This window comes from Physeter macrocephalus, chromosome 4 (assembly GCF_002837175.3).
Source record: "Physeter macrocephalus isolate SW-GA chromosome 4, ASM283717v5, whole genome shotgun sequence".
Lineage (NCBI taxonomy): Eukaryota > Metazoa > Chordata > Mammalia > Artiodactyla > Physeteridae > Physeter > Physeter macrocephalus.
This window is the reverse complement of record NC_041217.1, coordinates 39,206,934-39,229,979: the sequence shown is the minus strand read 5'-3', so window position 1 is coordinate 39,229,979 and position 23,046 is coordinate 39,206,934. Positions and strand designations below refer to the sequence as shown.

Below are 23,046 nucleotides of genomic sequence, written 5' to 3'. Positions count from 1 at the left end.
TAAAATCAATCATTTAAAAGCATACAATTCACTTGTTAATGGATAAACAGCAAGGTCCTACTGTAAAGCACAGAGAACTATATTCAGTATCCTATGATAAACCATAATGGAAAAGAATATTTAAAAAAAGAAGGTATAGGGCTTCCCTGGTGGCACAGTGGTTGAGAGTCCGCCTGCCGATGCAGGGGACATGGGTTCGTGCCCCGGTCCGGGAGGATCCCACAGGCCGCGGAGCGGCTGGGCCCGTGAGCCATGGCCGCTGAGCCTGCATGTCCAGAGCCTGTGCTCTGCAACGGGAGAGGCCACAACAGTGAGAGGCCCGCGTACCGCAAAAAAAAAAAAAAAAAGAATGTATATATAACTGAATCACTTTGTTGTACTGCAGAAATTAACACAACATTGTAAATCAACTATACTTCAATAAATAAAATAGAAGCTTACAATTCACCAACATAGAAAACAAACTTATGATTACCAAAGGGGAAGGGGGGGGAGATAAATTAGGAATTTGGGTTTAAAAGATACACACTACTATATATAAAATAAATAAACAAAGAGTATAGCAGAGGGAACTATATTCAATATCTTGTAATAACCTATAACGGAAAAGAATCTGAAAAAAGAAAATAACCTAAAATGAAAGAAAAATGTTTCACGTGTACAATTTTCTGTACACGTGAAACATTTTAAATCAAGTATACTTCAATTTAAAAAAATACGACCCGTTAGCATTTGGTACGTTTACAATATTGTACAACTATTACCTCTATTTAGTTACATTTTCATCACACCAAAAGGAAACCACTTAATCATTAATCACTCCCCACTCCCCGCTCCCCCTAGCTCCTGGCAATCACTAGCCTGATTTCTGTCTCTATGGATTTTCCTATTTTGGACGTTTCATAAAAATGGAACCATGTAATACGTGACCTTTTGTGTCTGGCTTCTTTCTCTCAGCATAGTGACTTCAAGGTTCATCCATGTTGAAGCATGTGTCATTGCTTTTCATGGCCGACTAATAGTCCACAGTATGGATACAATGTATTTTGTTTATCCATTCACCTGTTGATGGACATTTGGTTTGTTTCCACCTTTTGGCTATTGTGAATAGTACTGCTAGGAGTACAAACTTTTGTTTGAGTACGTGTTTTCAGTTCTTTTGAGTATATGCTTAGGAGTGGAATTGCTGGGTGATATGGTAATTCTATGTTTAACTTTTGGAGGAAACAATAAACTGTTTTCCACAGCAGCGGCACCATTTTTGCATTCCCGCCAGCAAAGGCGCCAGGGTTCCAATTGCCCCACACCCTCACCGACACTTGTTGTTTTCCTCTTTTTAAATTATGGCTAACCTAGTAGATGTGAAGGGGTATCCCTTGTGGTTTCGATTTGCATTTCCCTAATGACTAACCTAAATAATTTTTTAATACACCTACCTTTCTCCAATCCACTGACTCGATTTTTCAACTGTTACATTGCAACAGCCTACCTCCTAGGGTAATTATTAGTATTAAATGATTATACACACACAAATCTATCTATATCTAGATATCTAGATATAGATATAGATAGATATAATTATTTAGAACAGTGCCTGGAATAGAGTAATCACTGTGTAAGTGTTAGAAAGAAGGAATAAAAGGAAGAAAAGAAGGATGGAAAGATGGAAGGAAGGAAAAATAACCTCTTAACTATTCTTCCCTTTCCCATTGTCCCTAAGTCAAGTTCCAAAATTCCTATCCTGACTTACAAGGCCCAAACAGGCCTCCTTTCAGTTTCCTGAAGGCAGCAGGCTCTCAATTGCACACTCTATTCTGTCTGGCACATCTTCCACCCCCACCCCCCATTCTCCCCAATTTTTTGCCTTGTTAACTCTTATGCAATCTTGAAGTCTTAGCTTATTCATGACCTCCTTACCACAGAGGCCTTCCTGATTTCCCCGACTGGGCACCATGGGGTATATAAAATAAGACCTTATCTCTTAGACCTGGGCAAGAGAGCTCCTTGCCCTGGGCTTCATGCTTTAGAAGGTACCATAGATTACAGCCACAAAAGAACTAAGTCTATTAAAAACCTAGAGGTGTTTCTGTCACTTGGGATTCAGCACTCAGTGCTGGCACAGAGCACCTGTCACCCTAAACACATATTTCTAAGACTAAGATAGTTCGGGCCCCAGAGAAACGCTTTTCTACATAAATTGCCCTATGTCTTCAGAAAAAAAAAAAAAATTACATCTGAAATGCCCTGAAGGTTTGTGGGTTGTGTCACTGTGAACTTTGGAGACAGACGTAGCTTTGGAGTGCAGGGAGGAATTCAGCTGTCAAAGTGCTTAGCTAAGGGAAAAGAAAATTGACTTGTCAAGTCCTTCCTCTCAGATAGCATGACGGTAATAGATTCCTGCACGACATGTTATTTCCCAGGAGTGCTGAGCGACCATTTTCTTGCTCCTCTTTGAGTCCCAATTTCTGGTTTTGGAGGAACTCATGAATTAGTGTAACATTTGCGACATTGCACATGGTGGCTGAGGAACATTTTGTCGTATTAAATAATTTATAGCATTCTTACATTTGTAGGTCTAGCTGTCACATATATGAAATGATACTTATCCTTTTAATTGATAGCCTCATGGACACTGAACACAAAAAGTGCAAATAGTTTCATTGTTATTAAAATATTTAATTAGGTTTAAAATTTGAAAAAATTAATGAAGTGTCCAACTCTTCCTTAGGAACTCTGTCTCTCTTATTTCCTCTGGAAGAAAAGAATACTGGGTCTAGAATGGCCTAGTTTTCAGCAACTCAGGTTCAAAATCAAGGGACTTCAGCCAAAATTTACTCCTTTCCGTTCCCACTCTCTTTGCTTATGAATATTTTGTCTTCCTTCCAACCTTAGGGAGGTATGAGTGGGAAGCTTGAGCTAAGTCCTTGATGGGGGGTGTGCGGTGTACTTGTGATGATCTGCTGGAGCTCTTTCAAGGTGGATTTGGGGAGTGGCAGGATGGATGAAGGTAGGGGTGGAGGAAAGTCCCAGATTCATTGTGCCATTCTGCCCGGAATCTTAGGGCTCACGTTGTTCTGGCCAGCACTTTCAGCTGCTCTTTCCAGAAAACTTCAGGGGACACAGGGCTGGAATTTCTGTGTTCTCAGAGCCAGGATTTGGAGCAGCTCCCTCTCAAGGCCTTCCTTCCCACTCCGGGGGCTCAGAAGAGTATTGTTTCTGACGCTCGAAGAGAGTGGTGAGACCAGACAGGGACAGGGTTCCCTGCTCACTCTTCTCCCAGTTATCCCACAGATCATTAGAGACCTGGCTGTCCCCAAACTCAAGAAGGGGGAAGAGCTGAACCCAGAAGCAGGGGGTGGGTGTGTAAGGAATGCTGGCAGACGGACGGAGAGGTGTGACTCGGGAGAGGTCAGCCAGGGGAACAGAGAGCTTGAGCTAAGAACCAAATCCAACAGTAGAACAGCCTTTGTCCTTGAGATCTCCCTGGGTCAGAATGAATGAGCCAGACACCACAGGTTCTTGGGGCAGGCAGTGTGGCGTGACTGAAAAAGCACTGGACTTGGGGATTTTTGAGCTGCATTTGAATTCTAAGGCTGCCCCTTAAGAACTGTGTAATCTGGGCAAATGACTTCTCTGAGCCTCAGTTTCCTCTTCAGTACTATTAGCACAGGCTTTGGATGCAGACAGACTCTGCCCCTAACACCTGCATGACAAATTACTTAACCTCGGAGCCTCAGTTGCCTCATCTGTTAAAAACAGGGGCAATAACACCTTTGGAGTGATTGTCAGTATTAAATAAGATAATCAATGGGAAGTAGATTTCATCTGTCACATAGGATCATGGAATAACAATGAGCTTGGGGCCAGGTGACATGGGTTTGAATCTGCCTCCAGCTAGGTGCGTAACTTCTCTGAGAACCAACTCCTCCTCTGTAAGAAAAATGACGCCTTCTTCAAGGGGGTTCTTATGTGGCTCCGATGAGATAAGGTGTGTGAAAGCACTTTGTACAGCTCTGCACAAATGTGAAGAATCCTTTTTGTTCTTCAGCTTACCCTCTAACAAAGGCTGAATAAGTACTGAATTGGCCAAAAAAGGGAGGGCGAGGGAAGGAATGTGAATCTTAGGGGGAGTAGCAGAAAACCTCAGATAATTCCTGCACTGTGTTTCTAACACTTTCCATTAGGCCCCAGCTCCTAAGAACAGCTCACATCCACAGGCAGGCAGGAGGGGCCGGGGATTGTGAGCAGGGAAAAGGAGCCCACTGCCATCAAACCCCAGGAAGGCATGGAAGGTCCTTGTCTGGAGAGGAAAAAAAGAGGGAGTCTCTCAGGTCTCAGCTCTCTCTGTGTCTCCCTCCATGACCTTGACTCCCTTGTGATCCACAAAGCACAGCTCCCAGCCTTGAGCCAAGAAATGCTGCCTTTCAATGCCCCCCACCTGACAGCTACTGAGCAGATTCCAATATGCTCAGGCTTAGATTCCAGAGAAAAAAGACAGGAGCTCTGCAGTCCCCTAAGGGAGGGCAGCTCGCCCCTCCCCCTGCCCCACCAGCCAGAGCAGAGCCCCTCCAGGCAGTCCCCCCACCCCATGCCCTCCACTTCCCTTTGATAAGTCTGAATTAGGACATGATGCCAGCGTCCTGCTGGTCCTGGGCTCCAGAGAGAGGCTGCCCTTCTCTTGGGAGCTCAGCCCGTGGGATGTGCAAGGGAAATGTTTCCACAGATTAGTGCCTCCTGGGGTGGGACAGCAGCAGCAGGTGGCAGGAACAGGGCAGGGGAGGGAGCAAAGCCCAGGGAGCCCTTGGGAGGAGCCCAAGGACAGAGACTTTCTTCTCCAGGCTCCAGCCTCCAGAACCAGGAGGTCTGGGGTTCCTCCAAAGCCCCCTGCCTCCGTCTTACCCCCCAGCTGATGCGGCATAGACCATTTTATTTGACCAACTGTTGTGGTAATTATGGGAGTATCATAGTTCGACTAAGTCTTGCTCCAGGTGTAGAATAAAAGGGAGGATAAGGGGAGGGAGGCAGGGGCAGGAGAGGAGAGATGAAGAGCCAGCTAAACAATCCAAGAAGACGGGGTGGGGGGTGGGGGAGGAAAGGAAATTACAGCAAGAAGAAATATATAAGCCATGGAAAAGGCAGCCCAACAAGCGTGCCCTAAATTAAACACTTGTAGAAGGTCAAATCTGATATCAATCAAAATTGATATTTTTCAAATCTGCATTTGTTCAGTCAGGACTTAACAAGGAGCAGTTAAATCACCAGCGTGAGACAGACAGGCCGGATACCTTCTAAGGTAGGGACAAGAAGGCAGTAAATGCCGGTCAGCTGAGGGATGGAGTTGCCGGGAGGAAGGGAGAAGCTGGGTTCCTGCTGGCCTTCCCCTTCTCCCTGGCCTTGTTCTCGAGTGTTGAGTGAGTTTAGGAGTGAGCAAGGCAGGTGGGTGAGGTCATTATCATGTGACTTTGACCCAAAGTTTCATCAACACTGGCTTCCCCCTTGGGTTAGTCCTGGCCCAGCATCCGCCACCCCTAATCCAGCTGGCTCCCCGACCTCACAGTTCGTGCAGGTGAGGAACTGGCCTGGGGTCTGCGTCAGCGTTCTGGATGAACTCGAAGATGAATTTCACCTGGGTCTCGTAGGCTAGGACTGAGATTTTCTCATTGATTCCGTGGATGCTGAGGGAAAGAGATTTGGGGGGAGAGTCCATTGCTCTAGTACAAGTGTTATTACAGAGCACTCCCCACCCTACATCCCCTGAAGCCATTGGCCTTTGACCCTCCAGGGGTAGGAAGTGGGCAAGGTGGGAGCAGCCCTTTGTAGGAAGCGAGGTTTCATGTGACACGTTGGTCATCTCTCCAGGATCCGTGTCCATGGCAAAGAACAGTGGGGGCAGATAATAATAAACTCCTGGGGACTGCAAATCATCTCCTGCTCTGGAATCCATTTGATAATTTCTCCTCTGAGGGAAAGTTATCTTTTAATTCTAAGGCCAGAATTCCAGCTAGACTTATCTCTAAGCCAGCCAGCCCCCACCCCACATTACTAGGGGCACAAGTGGATAGGGAGGGCAACTGCCCAGGGTACCTATGGGTTCTCTACTTCACCTAGAACTTCACCTCCAGATCCGATGCCCACAACACAACCCAACATAACACAACACAACCACACATGTAACCTCAAAGATGAAAGGAAATAAAGAATAGCTACCTTCCCCTACCCCAATTAAAAAACGAACATTCCCACCCCCCATGAAATCTGTTCTTAAGCTAATATTGAAATATTTTTGTTTTATTGGCAACTGACTTATGATGAGGAAATCGGAGCTGGATATGGTAAGGAGCAGAGAGGTAAATGGCAAATCATCTCCCCATACCCCAGGACTAAAAATTTGCTGAAGAACCCACAAAGTAGTAATTCACACGCAGTAGTTGAAATTAGTGCATAGGTCTCAGACTCCTACAGTGTGTTTTCTTTTGAGAATTCAAAGCACAAGCCCACCTTTGACCTCAAATGTGTCTGCATTTCACTGACTGGAAACTGAGAACTCTGGAGTCCCCCCTCTTGGGGCAGAAAATGAGATCCAGAGGGGAAGCACTCTCTCAAAGGGAGGAAGAGGTGGGATTAGCTCTCAAGGGTGCTAATTCTTCCAGGTTCTCTCCAGTCATCTGATTGTCTCCATCCCCGAAAACAGTCACCAATTCCCACACTTTCTGGGGAGTGGCAAGACTCTGGCGCTCAGGAAAATTGGCCAGTTGGGTTCCACAATATCTTTATTTTAGTTTGTGCAAACCCCGGGTTTCTCCCATTCTGTGGACTGTCAGGAGAAAAGCGTGGGAAAGGGACAGGTCAGATGTATCTCCCCTCTCCACCAAGCTGTCCAAACCTGTTCCACTCACTCACCTGCTGAAGCTCTGAGGCTGCAGGTAGATGGGGTTGAACCGGTAGATACCAGTGGTAAGGTTCGTGTAGTGTCTGCTGTCTGTGTTGCCAATACAAGTACCTAGAAAGGAAGAATCAAGAGGAATGGGGCTTTATGTGAGCAGCCAAGCCAAGGAAGTGGTGGCAGGTGGGCTACCTGGGAAATTGGGACCCCTGTGTCACCACAGAAGATGTCTGGCCCTTCCTTGGAAGGCTGCGGCTATGAATTTTTGTCCTTCAGGCTGCCCATTCTCAAAACCTTTCTGAAACACCACTTCAGCCAGGAACATGGGCTATCTTTCCAAAGGCATTAATGAGACATCCTTTGAATGGTCCAAAGTGCCCTCTCTCCATGATGACCATGGAGGCCAACAGCATCATTTCATACCCATAGCCAGGTTACTCTAGAAATCTAGATATCCAGAAATCTACGTACATCTTCCTTATTGCCTGAGTTTTCTCGTATTATCACCCAGGTCAGAAATAAACACTCTCTGGGGGAATTTTACTGCTATAAAATGCAATCTTCTTCAAGTAGAACATAATTTCCTGTTATTCTTGTCCTCTGAAGGATGACTCTGTCTTCCTAGAGTCAAACTTCAGGTTTGGAAAGTCCCAGGATACTCTCTAGTGTCCCACTCTCCTGAAGGTAGCAGGTCACCCCATTCCCGAGTAGGAGTGTTCTTTGAAAAAAGACCCCCTGGAACATCAGTTAAAGTGTGGTGGGATGATCTGGGATGGTAATTTGTGTTTTGTTCTACTTTCCACTCCTGGTTTTAAATGGATAATCGGCCCCTTCACAATTCCTGGCTTTGGGGATTTCTGCCAGTTGATGCCTGCCTATCTTTATTTTGTAAAAGCCCAACTCTGTTGATGGGATTATGGCAGGTGCCCCAGAAAGGAGAGGGTAAGATAGGGAGCCTTTGAGGGCCAAGAGTGGAGACTCTGGGAGTGTGCAAGCCAGGGTTCCTAGATGGTGGGGACCCAGGCCCTGCTCTGTGGCAGGAGTCCAAGCAGGTGGCAAATCTCAGAGGGTACATTCAGGGTATGTTCTCGGGTCTAGAGTCAAAGATCTCACCCTCTAGACAGGCCAGGGAATCCGAGGAAATCTGCAACCTGAAGTGACCTTGTGGCCAGGACAATGGATGTCTCAGAGGCAACCACAAGGACCGATGGCCACAGACTAAGGGATCCTGATGCTATGCTGTCGCAAATGACCCCAAGGGCCTGACTCAAGGTGGTGGTGGTGGTGGTGCTTGGAGGCTTCAATAATGTCTGAGGTTGAATTTCTGAGGAGTGGATCAGATTTAAGTTGATTAAAAGAACAAGGCTGCTCTTTTTCCCCACACCCGAGGAGCTTATGGGTACAGAATTTCACTGTAATCTCTTTAAGGGCCCATGCCTAGCACAGGGGCAGGTCCTAAGTATTAATATTAGCTTAGAAAATGAGAGAATCCATGATTAAAGCTAGATAAAAGGAAAGTGAACACAGGTCTTCACATTAGAGTATCTCTTCCTCATATCACAGACCACAGATTCTCAAACTGTGGTCAGTCATCATTCTGGTGTCAGAATCCCCTGGGGTATTTGTTAAAAAGGCAGATTCCAGGGTTCTCTCCAGAGCTGGTTAACCTGAATCTTTGGGAGTGGGTCCAGGTAATCTGCATTTTAATAAATTCCCTAGGTGATCCTCTTCTCCTCTTAAATTTGAGAACCACTGTCTATACAGCATAGACTTGGAAGGTACGCCAGAAGACTGGGAAAGGGGGGTAGAGGCGCTGCTACCGGGAGAGGTGAAGGGGGTTAATTCAGATGGTACGGCCAGAAGGAGTTTCTGGGCTGCGGATTTTGAGCTCTGTTGCTGAACTGCTATCCTAGGATGGATCAGAACCAGATGGGGAACCTGGCTCCCTCTGTGGCTCCTCCAGAGGAGGGGGAATCGGAGCTGATCCTCTCCTCCATGCCAGACTGGCTGGCCTAGGTTAAGCAAGGACCCAGGCTTGGCTGACCTAATTTATTGTTTCTGATCCTTTCCTGTTTGCTTTTTCGCTTCTACTCAGAGGGGAAAATACAGTTCCAGTCCCATCAGGAGAGGAGGCAGCCAGCTGTTTCCAGGCTGAACAGCTGGGGTGGGGGTGGGGCAGTGGATATTAGACAGGATACAGTTCCAGCCCCCCAGCCCCCCAGCCACAGCTGATGAAGTCATTACCTGGGGCAACAATGTTGACTTCCGGGAAGACAGACTGTATGGTCTGGCGGAGCAGCTGGTAGCCCAAGGCCTGATCATCAGAGGGGCTGACAGGCAGGGGGTCAAAGGCATTCAACACGTGGAACTGGATCCGGTCGTCAGCCACAATGTCCTTGGCCAGTTTTAGGACCTTGAGGGAGGAAACAAAGGGAGTTCGATTTATTCATCTGCTATCCAAGTACTGTATGAATTTAAACAGTCTTGATTTCTCTCCAGCAAGGCAGAGCCCTGGAGTTTACAGAGGAGACTCATTTTGGCACTGGGACCTCAATTTCGGCCGACTGGTTGTAGGAGATAGAAGGGCTGGTCTTCCTGGAAATCTAACAGCATGGTAGATTTAGGTTAAATGTTCGGGAGGTTGCCTTACAGCCACGAGGCAGGTGGGGGATTGGAAAATCAGGAAATTGGGTCCTTTCCCTTGGGTTGAGAACCATGGGATGGGTGAAAATGTAGGAGAGAAAGCACAGTGGAAATCTCAGCCATCTCGAGACAGGGGGATAGATGTGATGACTTCACTTCAGCCTGGGAGAGTCTCTGCCAGGTGGTGACAGGGTCATATACTTTCTTTCTTTCTTCTCTCTGGGCATCCCTGCTTCCTCTTTGCAACCAACTCCACTGGAGCCAGGAAGATGAGCTCAACAGACAAGAAGTCAGGAGTTGGGGGACTGGTATTCAAGTTTTCTCTCTGTGCCTCCTTTCCTCAGGAAGGAACCTGAGGAAGCTTCTAGAAAATTCAGTCTGAAATGACTAGAGCTGAACTCAGCAAAAGTCCTGGTCCCAGGCAGGATGTAGACCAGACCCTGAGGATCAGGTCACGTGGAGCCGTGTGGGAATGGACCAGGCAGCTGACTTAGGGTGGTCCCCCAAGCCCACTCAGCCACCCAGGGAAAGCCCCAGCGCTGGTCTCAACCCATCTGATCAGCAGTTGTTTTAGAACTGTCTCTGCCCTAGAAAGGGGAGTGTCTGTCTCATAATTGGGGGGCATTATCTCAAGAGGACCACTTTTAGGTCAGTGTCCCCTAGAAGCATGCTATGAGCTGAGTCTGGGAAGAAAATGAGGGCTCCTACTTCTGGCTTAGAAACCACCATTTAAACCAAACCAAATTCCCTGCTGCTGGATTAGGGGTAGGAGCCAACTCACTTGTCAGAGCTTATTTTCACTCCAGCACTTATGTCCCTAATACTCTGCTACAAGGATTAATATATAGTCTGGATATATTCTTGACCCACTGGAAGGTTCCTGAAGTCATCCCCAGAAGTGCCTGCTGCTCCCTGTCCCAACTTACTTAAAGGTTCCTGCCTCCAGAAATTGAAGGCGGCACACAGACTGGACCACCCTCAATGAGCACAAGAGCACAGGTTTCCCACCAGCTGTTAGGATAGGTCCTGACCCAAACACCTCATTTCTATATTTCCAGTACGAAGAACATAAAAGGCATGCAATGAATGTTGAATACACACATTTTAAAAGATGTGAACCAATAAAAATAATAATGGGAGTTGTCTCATTAAGGAGCTTGCCCAAGGTTTATCCAACAGTTAGCATTGCTGGGCTGGGTATCCGAACGCGGTCTGACTTCACAGGGATGATGCTTTACTGCTTCCAAAGTACCTACAGGTTGAGGTGGCGTGGAGTAGAGCCAGAAAGAGGGTGGTGTTCATTTAAGATGGATTCCTTTGTGGTATGAATTTTGAGCCAGAATTTGAAGGAAGGATATGAAACTGATGGAGATAGAGGCAAGAGGCAGTCTGAGCTTGGAGGGGGGCATGTACAAAAACCGAGGAGTAACACCAAGCTTTGTGCCACAGACAGCCACTTATTGCTGTGTGATGTTTGCCAAGCTCCTTAACCTCTGTGTCTCAGCTTGCTCATCTGTTAACAGAAGGATAATAGTAGCACCTACCTGGTAAGGTGGTCGTTACCACTACTGGAATATATGTAACGTGCTTAGGCTGGCTCCTGGCACTCAATGTACGTTAGCTGTTATTTGCCTGTTTAGAATGGAGGGACCACCCTGGGCAATAATCAGAGGCACAAGGATGGGACTAAGAGGAGGGACTCATCAATGGTAGGAGGGACCTCAAAGGTCACTGTAGAGCACATTGATCCCTCATTTCTCTGAGCTCTTTTCTATTTTATGCGAAGCTGTATTTTCCTCTCAAGTGAATGATAAATTCGTTGAAGGCAAGGTCAATGTGTACTTAAAATTGGTAAGGTATTTAGAGTTAGCAAGACCAGCTTCTATCCTACTGAAAGGCTGTTCATTAGAACGTCTATGACAGGCTGTCATCAGCTTGTCCTTGAATATTTCCAGTGGCGGGAAGCTCAGTGTCATGTGTTTTAATATTTTCCACCTTTGAACAACCCTGTTATGAATGTCTTCCTAATAATGAACTGAGATATGGCTTCCTGTAGCATCTAACCTCCCCCCACCTCTTTTTGTTTATTTTTTAAATATTCTGTATAGTCCACAGGATAAAATAGTACAAGACACATCAGCAGGATTTCACCTCTGTTGAGATTAGAGGCCTGTGCTCTTGCTGCCTGAATGCTGTCCCCAGCTCTTTGCTCCTTCTTGGGTTTCAGTGTAAATGCCCCCTGAGAGAGGACTGACCACTGTATTAAAGCTGGTCACTGTCCCATTCCTACCTCACGATTGCTTTGTGACCCATCATCCTATGATTGTCTTTGTGGTACCTACTTCTTTTATTTGTTCATTTATTTGATTGCTTGCTTATTGCTGTCTCTACCCACTAGCACCTAAGCCCCTTTAGAATGGGAATCTTGGCTTGTTCACCATTTTCCCAAGTGCTTGGAAGAATGTCTAGCCCATTGTGGCCACTCAGTAAACACTTGGTGAATGAATAAATGAAGGAAGAAAGGAATTTTCTGTAAAACCCTCTAGATAGGTGGACATCCAGCCTCTGAGAAGCTCATTACCATCCAAGGTGCCATACTCCAAAACTCTCTTTTAAGTGGGGGCTCCCTGAAGCATCTCCCAGTGGCCTTATTTCTACTCCCTGAGGCCCATGCAGAACAAACTTTCCTTTCTACATGGTAGCCTGTCACATTTCTGAAGGCTCTTGTTCCTCACAGATGGGTGCCGGAGACCTAGCTACATCCATGACATGGGAGAGACCAGCTAAAGATGGAGGAAGAGGGCTCTGGGGGCCATTTATGTTTCCATCGGATCCAGCGCAAGGCTCTGCACCCTCGGCCCTCAGACCAGCAGGGAGTGTCCCTGATGCATGGAATTGGGGCACGAGGGAGAGGAGTGACCAGGACAAAGAGGTGCTGTGTGCTTTTGGGATGACAGGGGCTTTGCATTCCTCCCTGGGGCAGGTGAGCAGGATGGGCCTAAGGATTCCGGAGATTTCACGAGATAGGCTGGGAAGGAAGGCGACTGTGGCAGGGGACTGGAGAGGAGGGAAGAGTGCCAGAACCTGGGGAGATGAAAGCCCCAGCTGGTGGAAAACAGCCCGTGGAAAGGGCATGGAGTTGGAATGAGGATGGAAAAAAACTGGTGGAAAGAAGCTCAGTGAGGGGAATTCAGTGATTTCCTGGTCCCATGAGTCCCCAGGGAGAGGACAAAGGTTGGCACTGGATGAAAAGCAGCAGAGCCCAGGGCTTACACTGTCCCAGATCCCTGCCAATGCTGGGTGACTCTGGGCAGGCTGTCAACTCACCCCCCAAACCCCTGCAATGAGGGGTGTGCCTCCCACCCTGTGTGAGGACACACAACATCCTCCATAGGGAAGGCCCCAGGGAGAAAGGACCACAGAAGTCTAAATGTGGTGGACCCTCGATGACCTGACCCTTACCTTGCTTAATCCTGGAACATATTATTCATCTGACAGCTGTTAGGTTGCCTTTTTTGATCCTGTTCAGAACGATCAGATTTACCTTCTAAATTCTTTTTAGCTCAACCTGATGTTTAAATAAGCTAGCCTTTCCTACAGATGTCAAACATTCTGTGTATTTCTTTTCACCCTTTAGCTTTCAGTTCAAATATCACATCCTTAGGGAAGCCTTGCCTGACCCCACAGACAAGGTCTGGTTCCTTGTTATATCCTGTGATAGCACCCGGCCCCCTTTCCTCATAGCACTCATCACGGTTTGCAATTATGCATTCATTTTTATAATTTTAAAATTGATGTTCATAGCAGAACATTGCAAGGCGCTGTCCGCAGCCCTCTTCTCTCCAAACTTCACACACCCTTCCCACGGGATTTTATTGGCTGTAGAGGTTTTCAATTAATAATACTCCAGCCTCTATCTCTAGTTCATTCTTTCTCTAGATCTGAGGTATTTATACTTGCCTATTAATATATTAGAAGCTTATCAAATTTCTAAACCCTTATATTTCTCTGCGAACTTGCTCTTCTTCCTGAATTCCCAATCTTGGTTAAAGGCATCAGCACCTGGCCAACTACCCAGGTTTAAAACCGTGGGGCCGTCCTGCCTTTCACTCACCCCACATCCATTACACACAGCATCCTGCTGAACCCAACCCTCACACCCACCTCTGGTGGGTACCTTCTTCACCCCATGACCACAGCCTTAGTTCAAACCTCTATACCCACTGCCTGAGATGTTGCAACAGCTTAACTGTTTCTTCTTACTCCAGGGCTTCCTCAGCATCACCACTAGCACTGTCTCCCTAAAAAAGAATCTGAGTCTATCACAGCCCTGTTTGAAGACCTCTGACAGTTCCCTTTTGTCCGCAGATTAGAGCCCAAACTCCTCGGCATGGCATACAAAGCCTTGATCCCCAAACTACAAATCCATTTTCATCTTCCATTACTTCTCCCCCAAGTTATACAACTCTTTAGACTTTATTTTAGCTGTATTCTGAATGTCTTACTTCTAGCAAAGTCCTATTTGTCTTTAAGTCCCAGTTCAAATTTCTAGTGATCACAAAAGCCTTTCTTGATCCTCAGAGGTAGCATCAGCCCCCTTCTTTGCACTGGTCCTGTGGTAATTTGTTCATCCCTATTTGTTATAATCCAAGTATAGTGTAGTGGCTAAATGCACAGACTCCGGAACTAGTGCTGGATGTATCATTCTGGGCATGTTATTTACCTCCTCTGTTGATCTGTGCCTCTGTTTTCCCTGTTAAATGAGGATAATACATTTCCTACTTCACAGAGTGGTTGTAGGGATTAAATGAGTATGTGTCTACCTGAGAACAGTGCCAAGAGCACAGAAAGTTCACTGCCTGTGTTTGCTAATATTGTTATCATTTCCTATTTGTCACTTATTATTATCATTCATCTCCCACCCCCAGACTCCAAGTTCCCCCAAGCCAGAGATCTCCTATCCCAGCCAAGCACCTGGCACATAGGAAGGCTTTGAAAAATCACTGAACAAACGAGAGCCTGGGCCAGCCCTGGGATCGCAGCTCCACCCCAGTCCCGACAGACACATCTCACTGATGCTGACTCAGTTGTCAGGAACACATGGTACGTACCTCCTGGACTGTCTGTGCAGGGTGAATTCGGAAGTTGACGGTGGCCTGGGCCACAGGGGGGATGACATTCACCTAGAGAGAGAACCACAAATCCTGGCTGAGCCGACCTCAAGCCCCCCACACCTGACCCCTGCCCAGGAAGTGCCAACTACCACCTGCAGGGGGAGAGGAAGCTGATGTGATTGAAAAATCCAAGGCTTAATTTTTTCAGTCAGCCCCTGTCTTCTCTGGGCCCTTGACACGTGTTCAATGCTAGAGGTGTGTCTCTGCTTCAGGCTAGACTTTTTCATGCTTCTTGGTCTTGGAGGGGGTCACAGAGAGATGCTCAGAGCAAGACTGCTTTCTCTGGGACTGCACGGATACCTCTGCTTTGGCCCCATGCAGTGCCACTGGCAGTCTTCTGTGTGTGCTTTCCCAGGGCACCCAGGACATTTCTGCAGTGGTCAGCGTTAGTCCTTACTCAGGATAGGGCACCCAGAGCATCTGAGGCCCCATCATGGCCCTGAGGGGGTTGATCATGATAATGGTGGTGGTGATGGTGATGGTGATTTCCCACATCCAACTGCAAAATTTGACTCTGTTCTCTGTTTGACCAGGAAAAACCCAAGACTAATTGGAGAAGAGAGTTAAGCTATGGAGGGAATTTTTCCCCAGAGGCCGCGAGAGAACAGATTCCCCAATTGCGTATCTTTCTTTGAACTGGTATGGTGCAAAAAAAGCACCAGATTAGGGACAGGAGAACTGGCTGTTATAAATTAGCCATGTGATTTTGAATAATGACAACCTCTTTGTGTCTCTGTCTTTCAATTCGCAATTGGGGCAATAATCCTCTGTTAGGAGGACCAAATGGAATAACAAATGTGAAAGTATTCCGGACAGATAAAAACACCATTCAAATGCAAGGACACAGTACTGTTATTTTGGTGAACTCTCTAGGCAGCTGGTGAAGCCAGCTCGGGCCTGGCTGACACACCAGACACTCCAGTCAGTTACGTCAGGAGTGAATTCTGAGGCACCATTCACTTACACTCAACCCGGCTGCACAGTACCAGGGCTCCACAAGGCCACACTGTATTCTAGGTGAATGGTGCTCCTTGAAGTTGTGCTGGTGGTACTGGTAGAAACTGGAATGGTCTAACTCCTTTCCAGATTTCAGAAAGGCCTCAGCCCAGGCGAGCTAGCATGGCTAGTTCAAACAGACAAGCCCCTTAGTGGCTGGTCCAACTGGAAGTAGACCAATTTGCTGAAAATTAGTTCTTGGAAAAAGAATTATCAAAGTATTGGTCCACCTGAAACTTATTTCTATAAAATGTAAACCTCGGGAGTTCCCTGGTGGTCCAGTGGTTAGGACTCCACGTTCTCACTGCTGAGGGCCCGGGGTTTGACCCCTGGTCGGGGAACTAGGGTCCCACAAGCCTCGCTGCGTGGCCAAAAAAAAAGCAAACCTCACAGAATTTATGTTTGCAAAGGCCACCCAATATTTACTGTATTTTGGGAAATGACAGTGTATGTATTTTAAGTGTTATGTATATCACAAATGTTATAGATTTTTTAAATGGCAGGTGAGTTTCTCTCATTCAATTCAGGGTAACGCTAGGGGAAAATATATTCATCATTCATTAAATTTGTGAGGTGAATAAATCTTTCAAAATATGAGGAAGAATAATAAAAAGGTGATAGGGAGGTTGGGAATCTTTAGCCTACGTGACCAAAATGCTAAATTAATATATTACATGTTGAATGAGTATAGGTCACAAGAATTAACTCCCAAATAATGCCTCTTCACACCAGTGTAATGGTTGTTTTTTTGAAGGGGTACAGACCCAGAGAACCTGAGGGGGGCCCCTGAAATGCACATATATGAAACTTGGCCAGCAATTTCATGGAGTTTGTAGACGTCAGCTAGAACCCTTGCTCCTGAGACTTACCCATCTGATGACACAGGACAGTTCAGCACTGGGCCTTCCTACTATTCAAATTGTAACCAGAGAAGGAAGGAAAAGCCAGGAGATAAAGCCAAGGGATGGAGGGGTGTGTGGGAGGAACCAGGTGGTGTTACCTTGATACCTGCATTGAACATGGTGAGTGCAGTGGTGGTCCTGACCAGCGCATTGGTTATGTAATTCCTCTCCATTAACCTAAAGCAGAATGACTAAGGTAAGACATGGTACAATGGAAAGAAAGAATGGGTTGTTGGATTACCCCCTTTCCTGAACCTTGGAGATCTTTAAGACAAGGAGGGATGTCCTATGTACGAATTAGATGTAGTGTCTGGTGGCTGAGGGATGGTTAGTCAGGCCCAGTTAAGCCAAAGAGAAGGGGCTGGGAAGTGGGTAGTTTTGGGGTGGGGGATATGCGGGACAGAAAGATAAAACTTTACCTGCTTACAAGGGGCTGAAATAGCCACAGGTTGCTCAAGACTATGTTGGTAGGGAAGGGAAACTGAAAAGGAAAGCAGCAGGTCAGCAGGATTTCAGAGGGGTCAGCATAACAGGCTCACTGTTCTGGGGCCTGGGTCTCTTCCTACTTTAGATCTGCCTTGAGGGCACTTGGCAGTAGCCTCAAGGATGAGTGGGAACCAGCTCCCTCAGGCTTCCCAGTGTTAGGTCTCAGGTTCTCAGCCTGAGCACCAACAGCCCCAAAGAACAAGCTGGATCCCTGCATCCTGGGCTCAGCCACAGGCTGGGAACAGGGGAGAATGGGCAGAGCCCTGGTCAGCAGTAGGGCTCCTTTATTACTCGAAAGGCAACTTCTCCACCACCCTTTCTTCCTCTTCCACAGCTGACAAGGGATCTGCGACACTCCTTCTCACACCTCATTTGCCAGCTGCTGCAATGCCATCTTCAACGGCCCGCCTCCAAACATGTTCGGCATTGGTGTCTGCTCCAGTCTGGAAGAGAAATGGAGCTCTCAAGACTCACTCAACTCAGTCTAAGACCAGCAGTCTGAAGAGGAGAGAGATAGGATGTTTCAACAGGCCTGGCCAGGAGGTCTCCCACTCCCCTCCCCATCACCTCCACCAATCCAACCGTTCCAAGATCTCAAAGCACAAGTGGGGCTACCTCTGCTCCACCAGCAGGAGCTGTCCCTGTCTACCAAGCCCAAGGTAGGCACCCCCAGTCTCACTGCACCTACCACACTGCAGCAAAATTGTCAGTCTCTTCCGTTAACTGTTGAGTTCCTACAGGAAAGGAACTGTCTGTATGCCCATCACTGGGCACAAAGTCTTGAACATGGTAGATAGTTAAATATTTAGCTGAATGAATATAATTCTTCTTCCTACTCTGCAGGAAAACTGGCCAGAGGTAAGCTCTGCTGTTACAGACCCTGCTGTCCTCACCCACAGCCAGCAGCCTTTATTTACCTTAGTTATCTTGCCAGGGAAGGGGGAGAATTTAGACAGTTCTTTTCCAGCTTGTGAGCTCTAACTTCAGGCCTGGACTTTGGACTATTCCAGCTACCTAACCTAGCTTTTGTCTGCTGGCCCTTACTTGCCATAATGGATAGATCCTCTCCTGACGTCTAACCCACTGTCCTTCCCGCAGCCCCCATGGCGGCTTCTCAGCCCAGCTTCAGGACAAGAAGCTTAGCTTCCTCAAAGTGGGAAAGTGCCAGGTCTTCCAGCCTGAGTCTGGCAAGGGAGCAGGGCCAGGAATTGCTTACCGGCTGACAGCAGCTGCCAGGATGCCAATGCTTGTTTCCTTTGGAGGAGCTGAAGAATGGCCTGGAGTCATGTTTACTTGCAGCATGAGGTTAATTGCACCCTTCTCGGAGACTGAAACCCTGTAGGAGAGGGTCAGAGAGGGCCCTCCTGACCTCCTCCCACCCTGAATGATCCCATAGACCCCAGGTCCATCTGTGCAGTGTCTGGTGGGCCAGGAGGTCAGCTTCATGCTGCTTAACAAAATTTACTCTAGAGGAGGAAGGGAAAGGGAAGCCCAGACCCGGTCCAAGATCGGGGTGATTAAAGCAAGAGGAGTAAAATAAAGAGTTGTTTCAGCATGGCCTAGAGACACCAGGCTGAGGTCAACTCTAATGGGGTGAGAACGCCTTCCAAGCTGGGGGCTGGGGTGCTTTACTCACATGGCAAAGGGCTTCTGGAGGTTGGGAATGAAACCATCCAAGATGAAGCTCCCCTCATCCACAATGAAGGCTAGCTGGATGCCCCTTGCCTGTAGCAGGGCTGAGATCTTCCGAGCCCCATTTACCCCTGATACCTGCAGACATTGAACCCAGAGCCACAGTCCTTCTCAGCCAGACCTCCAGAGGTAGCTCACAGAGACCCATTCAGCATAGCTGGGGGCTCCAGAGCCTCCCCACCCAGGTTACTTCCTGGGGGGCAGGGCCCTCGACAATCCTGCCTCACAGAATCCTGGAGTGTCAGACCTGGAAGGGCCCAACGCCCCTCATTTCACAAGTGAAGAAACTGGGACCCAGAGTGTGAAGTGATTTGCCTAGGGTCAAAGTAAGTGGCATCACTGGAAATAAAACACATTCGTTGATCTCCCTGTTATTTCTCTTCCCATCACACCAGTCCTTCTCTAGGTGTAGTTGATGGATTACGTGCCTGCCTCAGGTATTACCAGGGAGTTTGTTAAAAATTCAGATCTATGCATATCACTAAGTGAAAGAAGCCAATCTGAAAAGACTATATACTGTATAATTCCAACTATATAACATTCTAGAAAAGACAAAATTATAGAGACAGTAAAAAGATCAGTGGTCGCCAGGGTTTGGGGGAAGGAGAGGGATGAATTGGCAGAACACAGAGGCTTCTTAGGGCAGTGAAAATATGTATGACACCATAATGATACCATATATGTTATTATACATTTGTCCAAACCCACAGAACGTACAACACCAAGAGTGAACCCTAATGTAAACTATAGCTTTGGGTGATTATGATGTGTAGGTTCATCATTTGTAACTAATGTACCACTCTGGTGGGGGATGTTGATATTGGCGGAGGCTGTGCATTCGTGCGAATAAGGGAAATCTCTGTATCTTCTCATTTCTGCTGTGCACCTAAAACTGCTCTTAAGAAAAAATAGTCTTTAAAAAACAACAAATTCGGATCTATGGCACAGAGCCCAGGCATCTGCATTTTGGTCAAAGTCCTTAGATATTTCTGGTGACAGATACACAGAGAAGTTGGCAAATTACCACGCCATATCCTGGAGACAGTGCAGCCGGGGAGCAAACCAGACCAGGGTGAAGCATACTCCCTCCCCCAATAGGGAACCCAGAGATAGGTATAGGATGAAGGGGTTCTACCTCCTCATCATGGCCCAGAGCAATGAAGAAAGATCTTCGGGGGATGTAGTTTCTGATCAGCAGAAGCTCCAAGGCCTGCAGGATTGCCTGGGGGACAGGACAATGGAAGAGGAGAAACGCTTATTCTCTAAGGTGTGGCACCAACCCACATCAGAGACATTTGGCTGCTGGCGATAGGGCTGATGGGACTAGGATGTGATAGACTCTCTTTGGAGAGAACAAATTAAAATGGTCCCAGGGGATGGGATGTAGGGAAGCAGAGCTCTGCATGAAACTTTTACCACCTGGAGAAAAGCATAAATTTATCAATGTCAGAGCTGAAAGGGTACCTGGGGATCATCTACTCTAATCCCTATTTCACGCTTGAGAAATCGGGGCCCAGGGAAGTGACAAACTGATGACTGGAACCGAGGTATCCTGAAGCCAAGGTTCTTTCTACCATAGCCTTCTGCCTCCCAGGGGTTAGCCAAGCACCCCCCTCCTGGGTTAATCTTTAGGACTCCAAGACAGAGGGAACATAGCGTTTCAAGACCATAAGAGAGTTCTTATTGTCCAGTGTGCCTCGACCATAGATGAAGCCATCACTCTCCAACCCAGAGAACGGGGGCACGTCCCAGCCTTCGTCAGGGGCAGGCACCACATCAATGTGAGCGAGGAGCATGTAGGGCTGCAGGCTGGGGTCCGAGCCTTGGACAGTGAACAGGTGGCTGTACTCTCCCACAGCTTCATGCCGGATAAAGCTGGTTTTGAACACAGTAGGAAAGACTAGAAGCAAAGAGATGAAAAGCAATGAGAGAAAGCCAGATTCAACAGTTGCCTTTAGTTTTCCTACCATTTGATTCTCCCTGCTTTTTTTTTTTTCCCTTTAAAACACGCAGCCTCCTTTAGGAAGCCTTCTGGTACAAAGCCAGTCTGATTCCTGATTTGCCCAATCTCTGAAATACCTCTTCCCTATATTATAATGTGCTATTACTGTGTAATAACCTGCATATCAAGACCCCACCATTATGACAGATAAGAGCTCAAGATCTGGCTTGGTCTGACCTCTAATGTTGTCACAAATACACATTACAGGATGACGGAGACGAAGACTATGTTAAAATTTAAATATAATAGGCCCCAGTATCCAAATTACTTGGAACCAAACATGACCACTATATATATATTAAAAAATCAGTGATATTTTTCTTTTACAAAACAATACTTTTAATGTTTGTGTTATATGGAGATATAAAGATTATATATAAAAGATATAAAAGATTATTCTGTCTAGCATATGGCCACAATTTTGTGTGCAGGTGTGGCTGTTCCACGGGTCAACTATTCTGGTTACAGATAAGTGGGATTGCTGGGTCGTATGATAGTTCTATGTGTAGTTTTTTAAGGAACCTCCATACTGTTTTCCATAGTGGCTGTATCAATTTACATTCCTACCAACAGTGCAAGAGGGTTCCCTTTTCTCCACACCCTCTCCAGCATTTATTGTTTCTAGATTTTTTGATGATGGCCATTCTGACCGGTGTGAGATGATATCTCATTGTAGTTTTGATTTGCATTTCTCTAATGATTAATGATGTTGAGCATTCTTTCATGTGTTTGTTGGCAATCTGTATATCTTCTTTGGAGAAATATCTATTTAGGTCTTCTGCCCATTTTGGATTGGGTTGTTTGTTTTTTTGTTATTCAGCTGCATGAGTTGCTTATAAATTTTGGAGATTAACCCTTTGTCAGTTGCTTCATTTGCAACTATTTTCTCCCATTCTGAGGGTTGTCTTTTGGTCTTGTTTATGGTTTCCTTTGCTGTGCAAAAGCTTTTAAGTTTCATTAGGTCCCACTTGTTTATTTTTGTGTTTATTTCCATTTCCCTAGGAGGTGGGCTCATCAAGAAAAAAAGAGGGCTTCCCTGGTGGCGCAGTGGTTGAGAATCCGCCTGCCAATGCAGGAGACACGGGTTCGTGCCCCGGTCCGGGAAGATCCCACATGCCGCGGAGCGGCTGGGCCCGTGAGCCATAGCAGAAGGAAAGAAATCATAAAGATCAGATCAGAAATAAATGAAAAAGAAATGAAGAAAACAGTAGCAAAGATCAATAAAACTAAAAGCTGGTTCTTTGAGAAGATAAATAAAATTGATAAACCATTAGCCAGACTCATCAAGAATAAAAGGGAGAAGACTCAAATCAATAGAATTAGAAATGAAAAAGGAGATGTAACAACTGACACTGCAGAAATACAAAAGATTATTAGAGATTACTACAAGCAGCTGTATGCCAATAAAATGGACAACCTGGAAGAAATGGACAAATTCTTAGAAATGCACAAGCTGCCGAGACTGAACCAGGAAGAAATAGAAAATATGAACAGACCAATCACAAGCACTGAAATTGAAACTGTGATTAAAAATCTTCCAACAAACAAAAGCCCAGGACCAGATGGCTTCACAGGCGAATTCTATCAAACATTTAGAGAAGAGCTAACACCTATCCTTCTCAAACTCTTCCAAAAGATAGCAGAGGGAGGAACACTCCCCAACTCATTCTATGAGGCCACCATCACCCTGATACCAAAACCAGACAAAGATGTCACAAAGAAAGAAAACTACAGGCCAATATCACTGATGAACATAGATGCAAAAATCCTCAACAAAATACTAGCAAACAGAATCCAACAACACATTAAAAGGATCATACACCATGATCAAGTGGGGTTTATTCCAGGAATGCAAGGATTCTTCAATATACGCAAATCAATCAACGTGATACACCATATTAACAAACTGAAGGAGAAAAACCATATATGATCATCTCAATACATGCAGAGAAAGCTTTCGGCAAAAGTCAACACCCATTTATGATAAAAACCCTGCAGAAAGTAGGCACAGAGGGAACTTTCCTCAACATAATAAAGGCCATATATGACAAACTCACAGCCAACATCGTCCTCAATGGTGAAAAACTGAAACCATTTCCACTAAGATCAGGAACAAGACAAGGTTGCCCACTCTCACCACTCTTATTCAACATAGTTTTGGAAGTTCTAGCCACAGCAATCAGAGAAAAAAAAGAAATAAAAGGAATCCAAATAGGAAAAGAAGAAGTAAAGCTGTCACTGTTTGCAGATGACAAGATACTATACATA

The 23,046-nt window shown here is 46.3% G+C and overlaps 1 protein-coding gene across 3 annotated transcripts in view; it reads right to left on the bottom strand.

Annotated features, from left to right (window-relative positions):
* Nucleotides 1–2,509: 2,509 nt before the first annotated feature.
* PM20D1 (peptidase M20 domain containing 1) overlaps nucleotides 2,510–23,046 on the bottom strand; it is a 25,392-nt gene continuing 4,855 nt past the window's right edge. Inside the window, exons 3-14 of one of the 3 annotated variants that reach the window (XM_007114010.4) lie at nucleotides 20,444–20,676; nucleotides 19,912–19,998; nucleotides 18,721–18,854; nucleotides 18,301–18,420; nucleotides 17,452–17,527; nucleotides 17,018–17,079; nucleotides 16,697–16,775; nucleotides 14,638–14,709; nucleotides 9,128–9,296; nucleotides 6,901–7,000; nucleotides 5,580–5,675; nucleotides 2,510–4,300 (exon numbers count right to left, since the gene is read on the bottom strand). In XM_007114010.4, coding sequence (XP_007114072.2) covers nucleotides 4,195–4,300; nucleotides 5,580–5,675; nucleotides 6,901–7,000; nucleotides 9,128–9,296; nucleotides 14,638–14,709; nucleotides 16,697–16,775; nucleotides 17,018–17,079; nucleotides 17,452–17,527; nucleotides 18,301–18,420; nucleotides 18,721–18,854; nucleotides 19,912–19,998; nucleotides 20,444–20,676 — 1,334 coding nt within the window. In that variant the 3' untranslated portion in view covers nucleotides 2,510–4,194. Of the gene's footprint in view, nucleotides 4,301–4,914; nucleotides 5,676–6,900; nucleotides 7,001–9,127; nucleotides 9,297–14,637; nucleotides 14,710–16,696; nucleotides 16,776–17,017; nucleotides 17,080–17,451; nucleotides 17,528–18,300; nucleotides 18,421–18,720; nucleotides 18,855–19,911; nucleotides 19,999–20,443; nucleotides 20,677–23,046 lie in introns of those variants that run through there. The other 2 variants (XM_007114012.4, XM_007114011.2) reach the window with 2 other exon arrangements.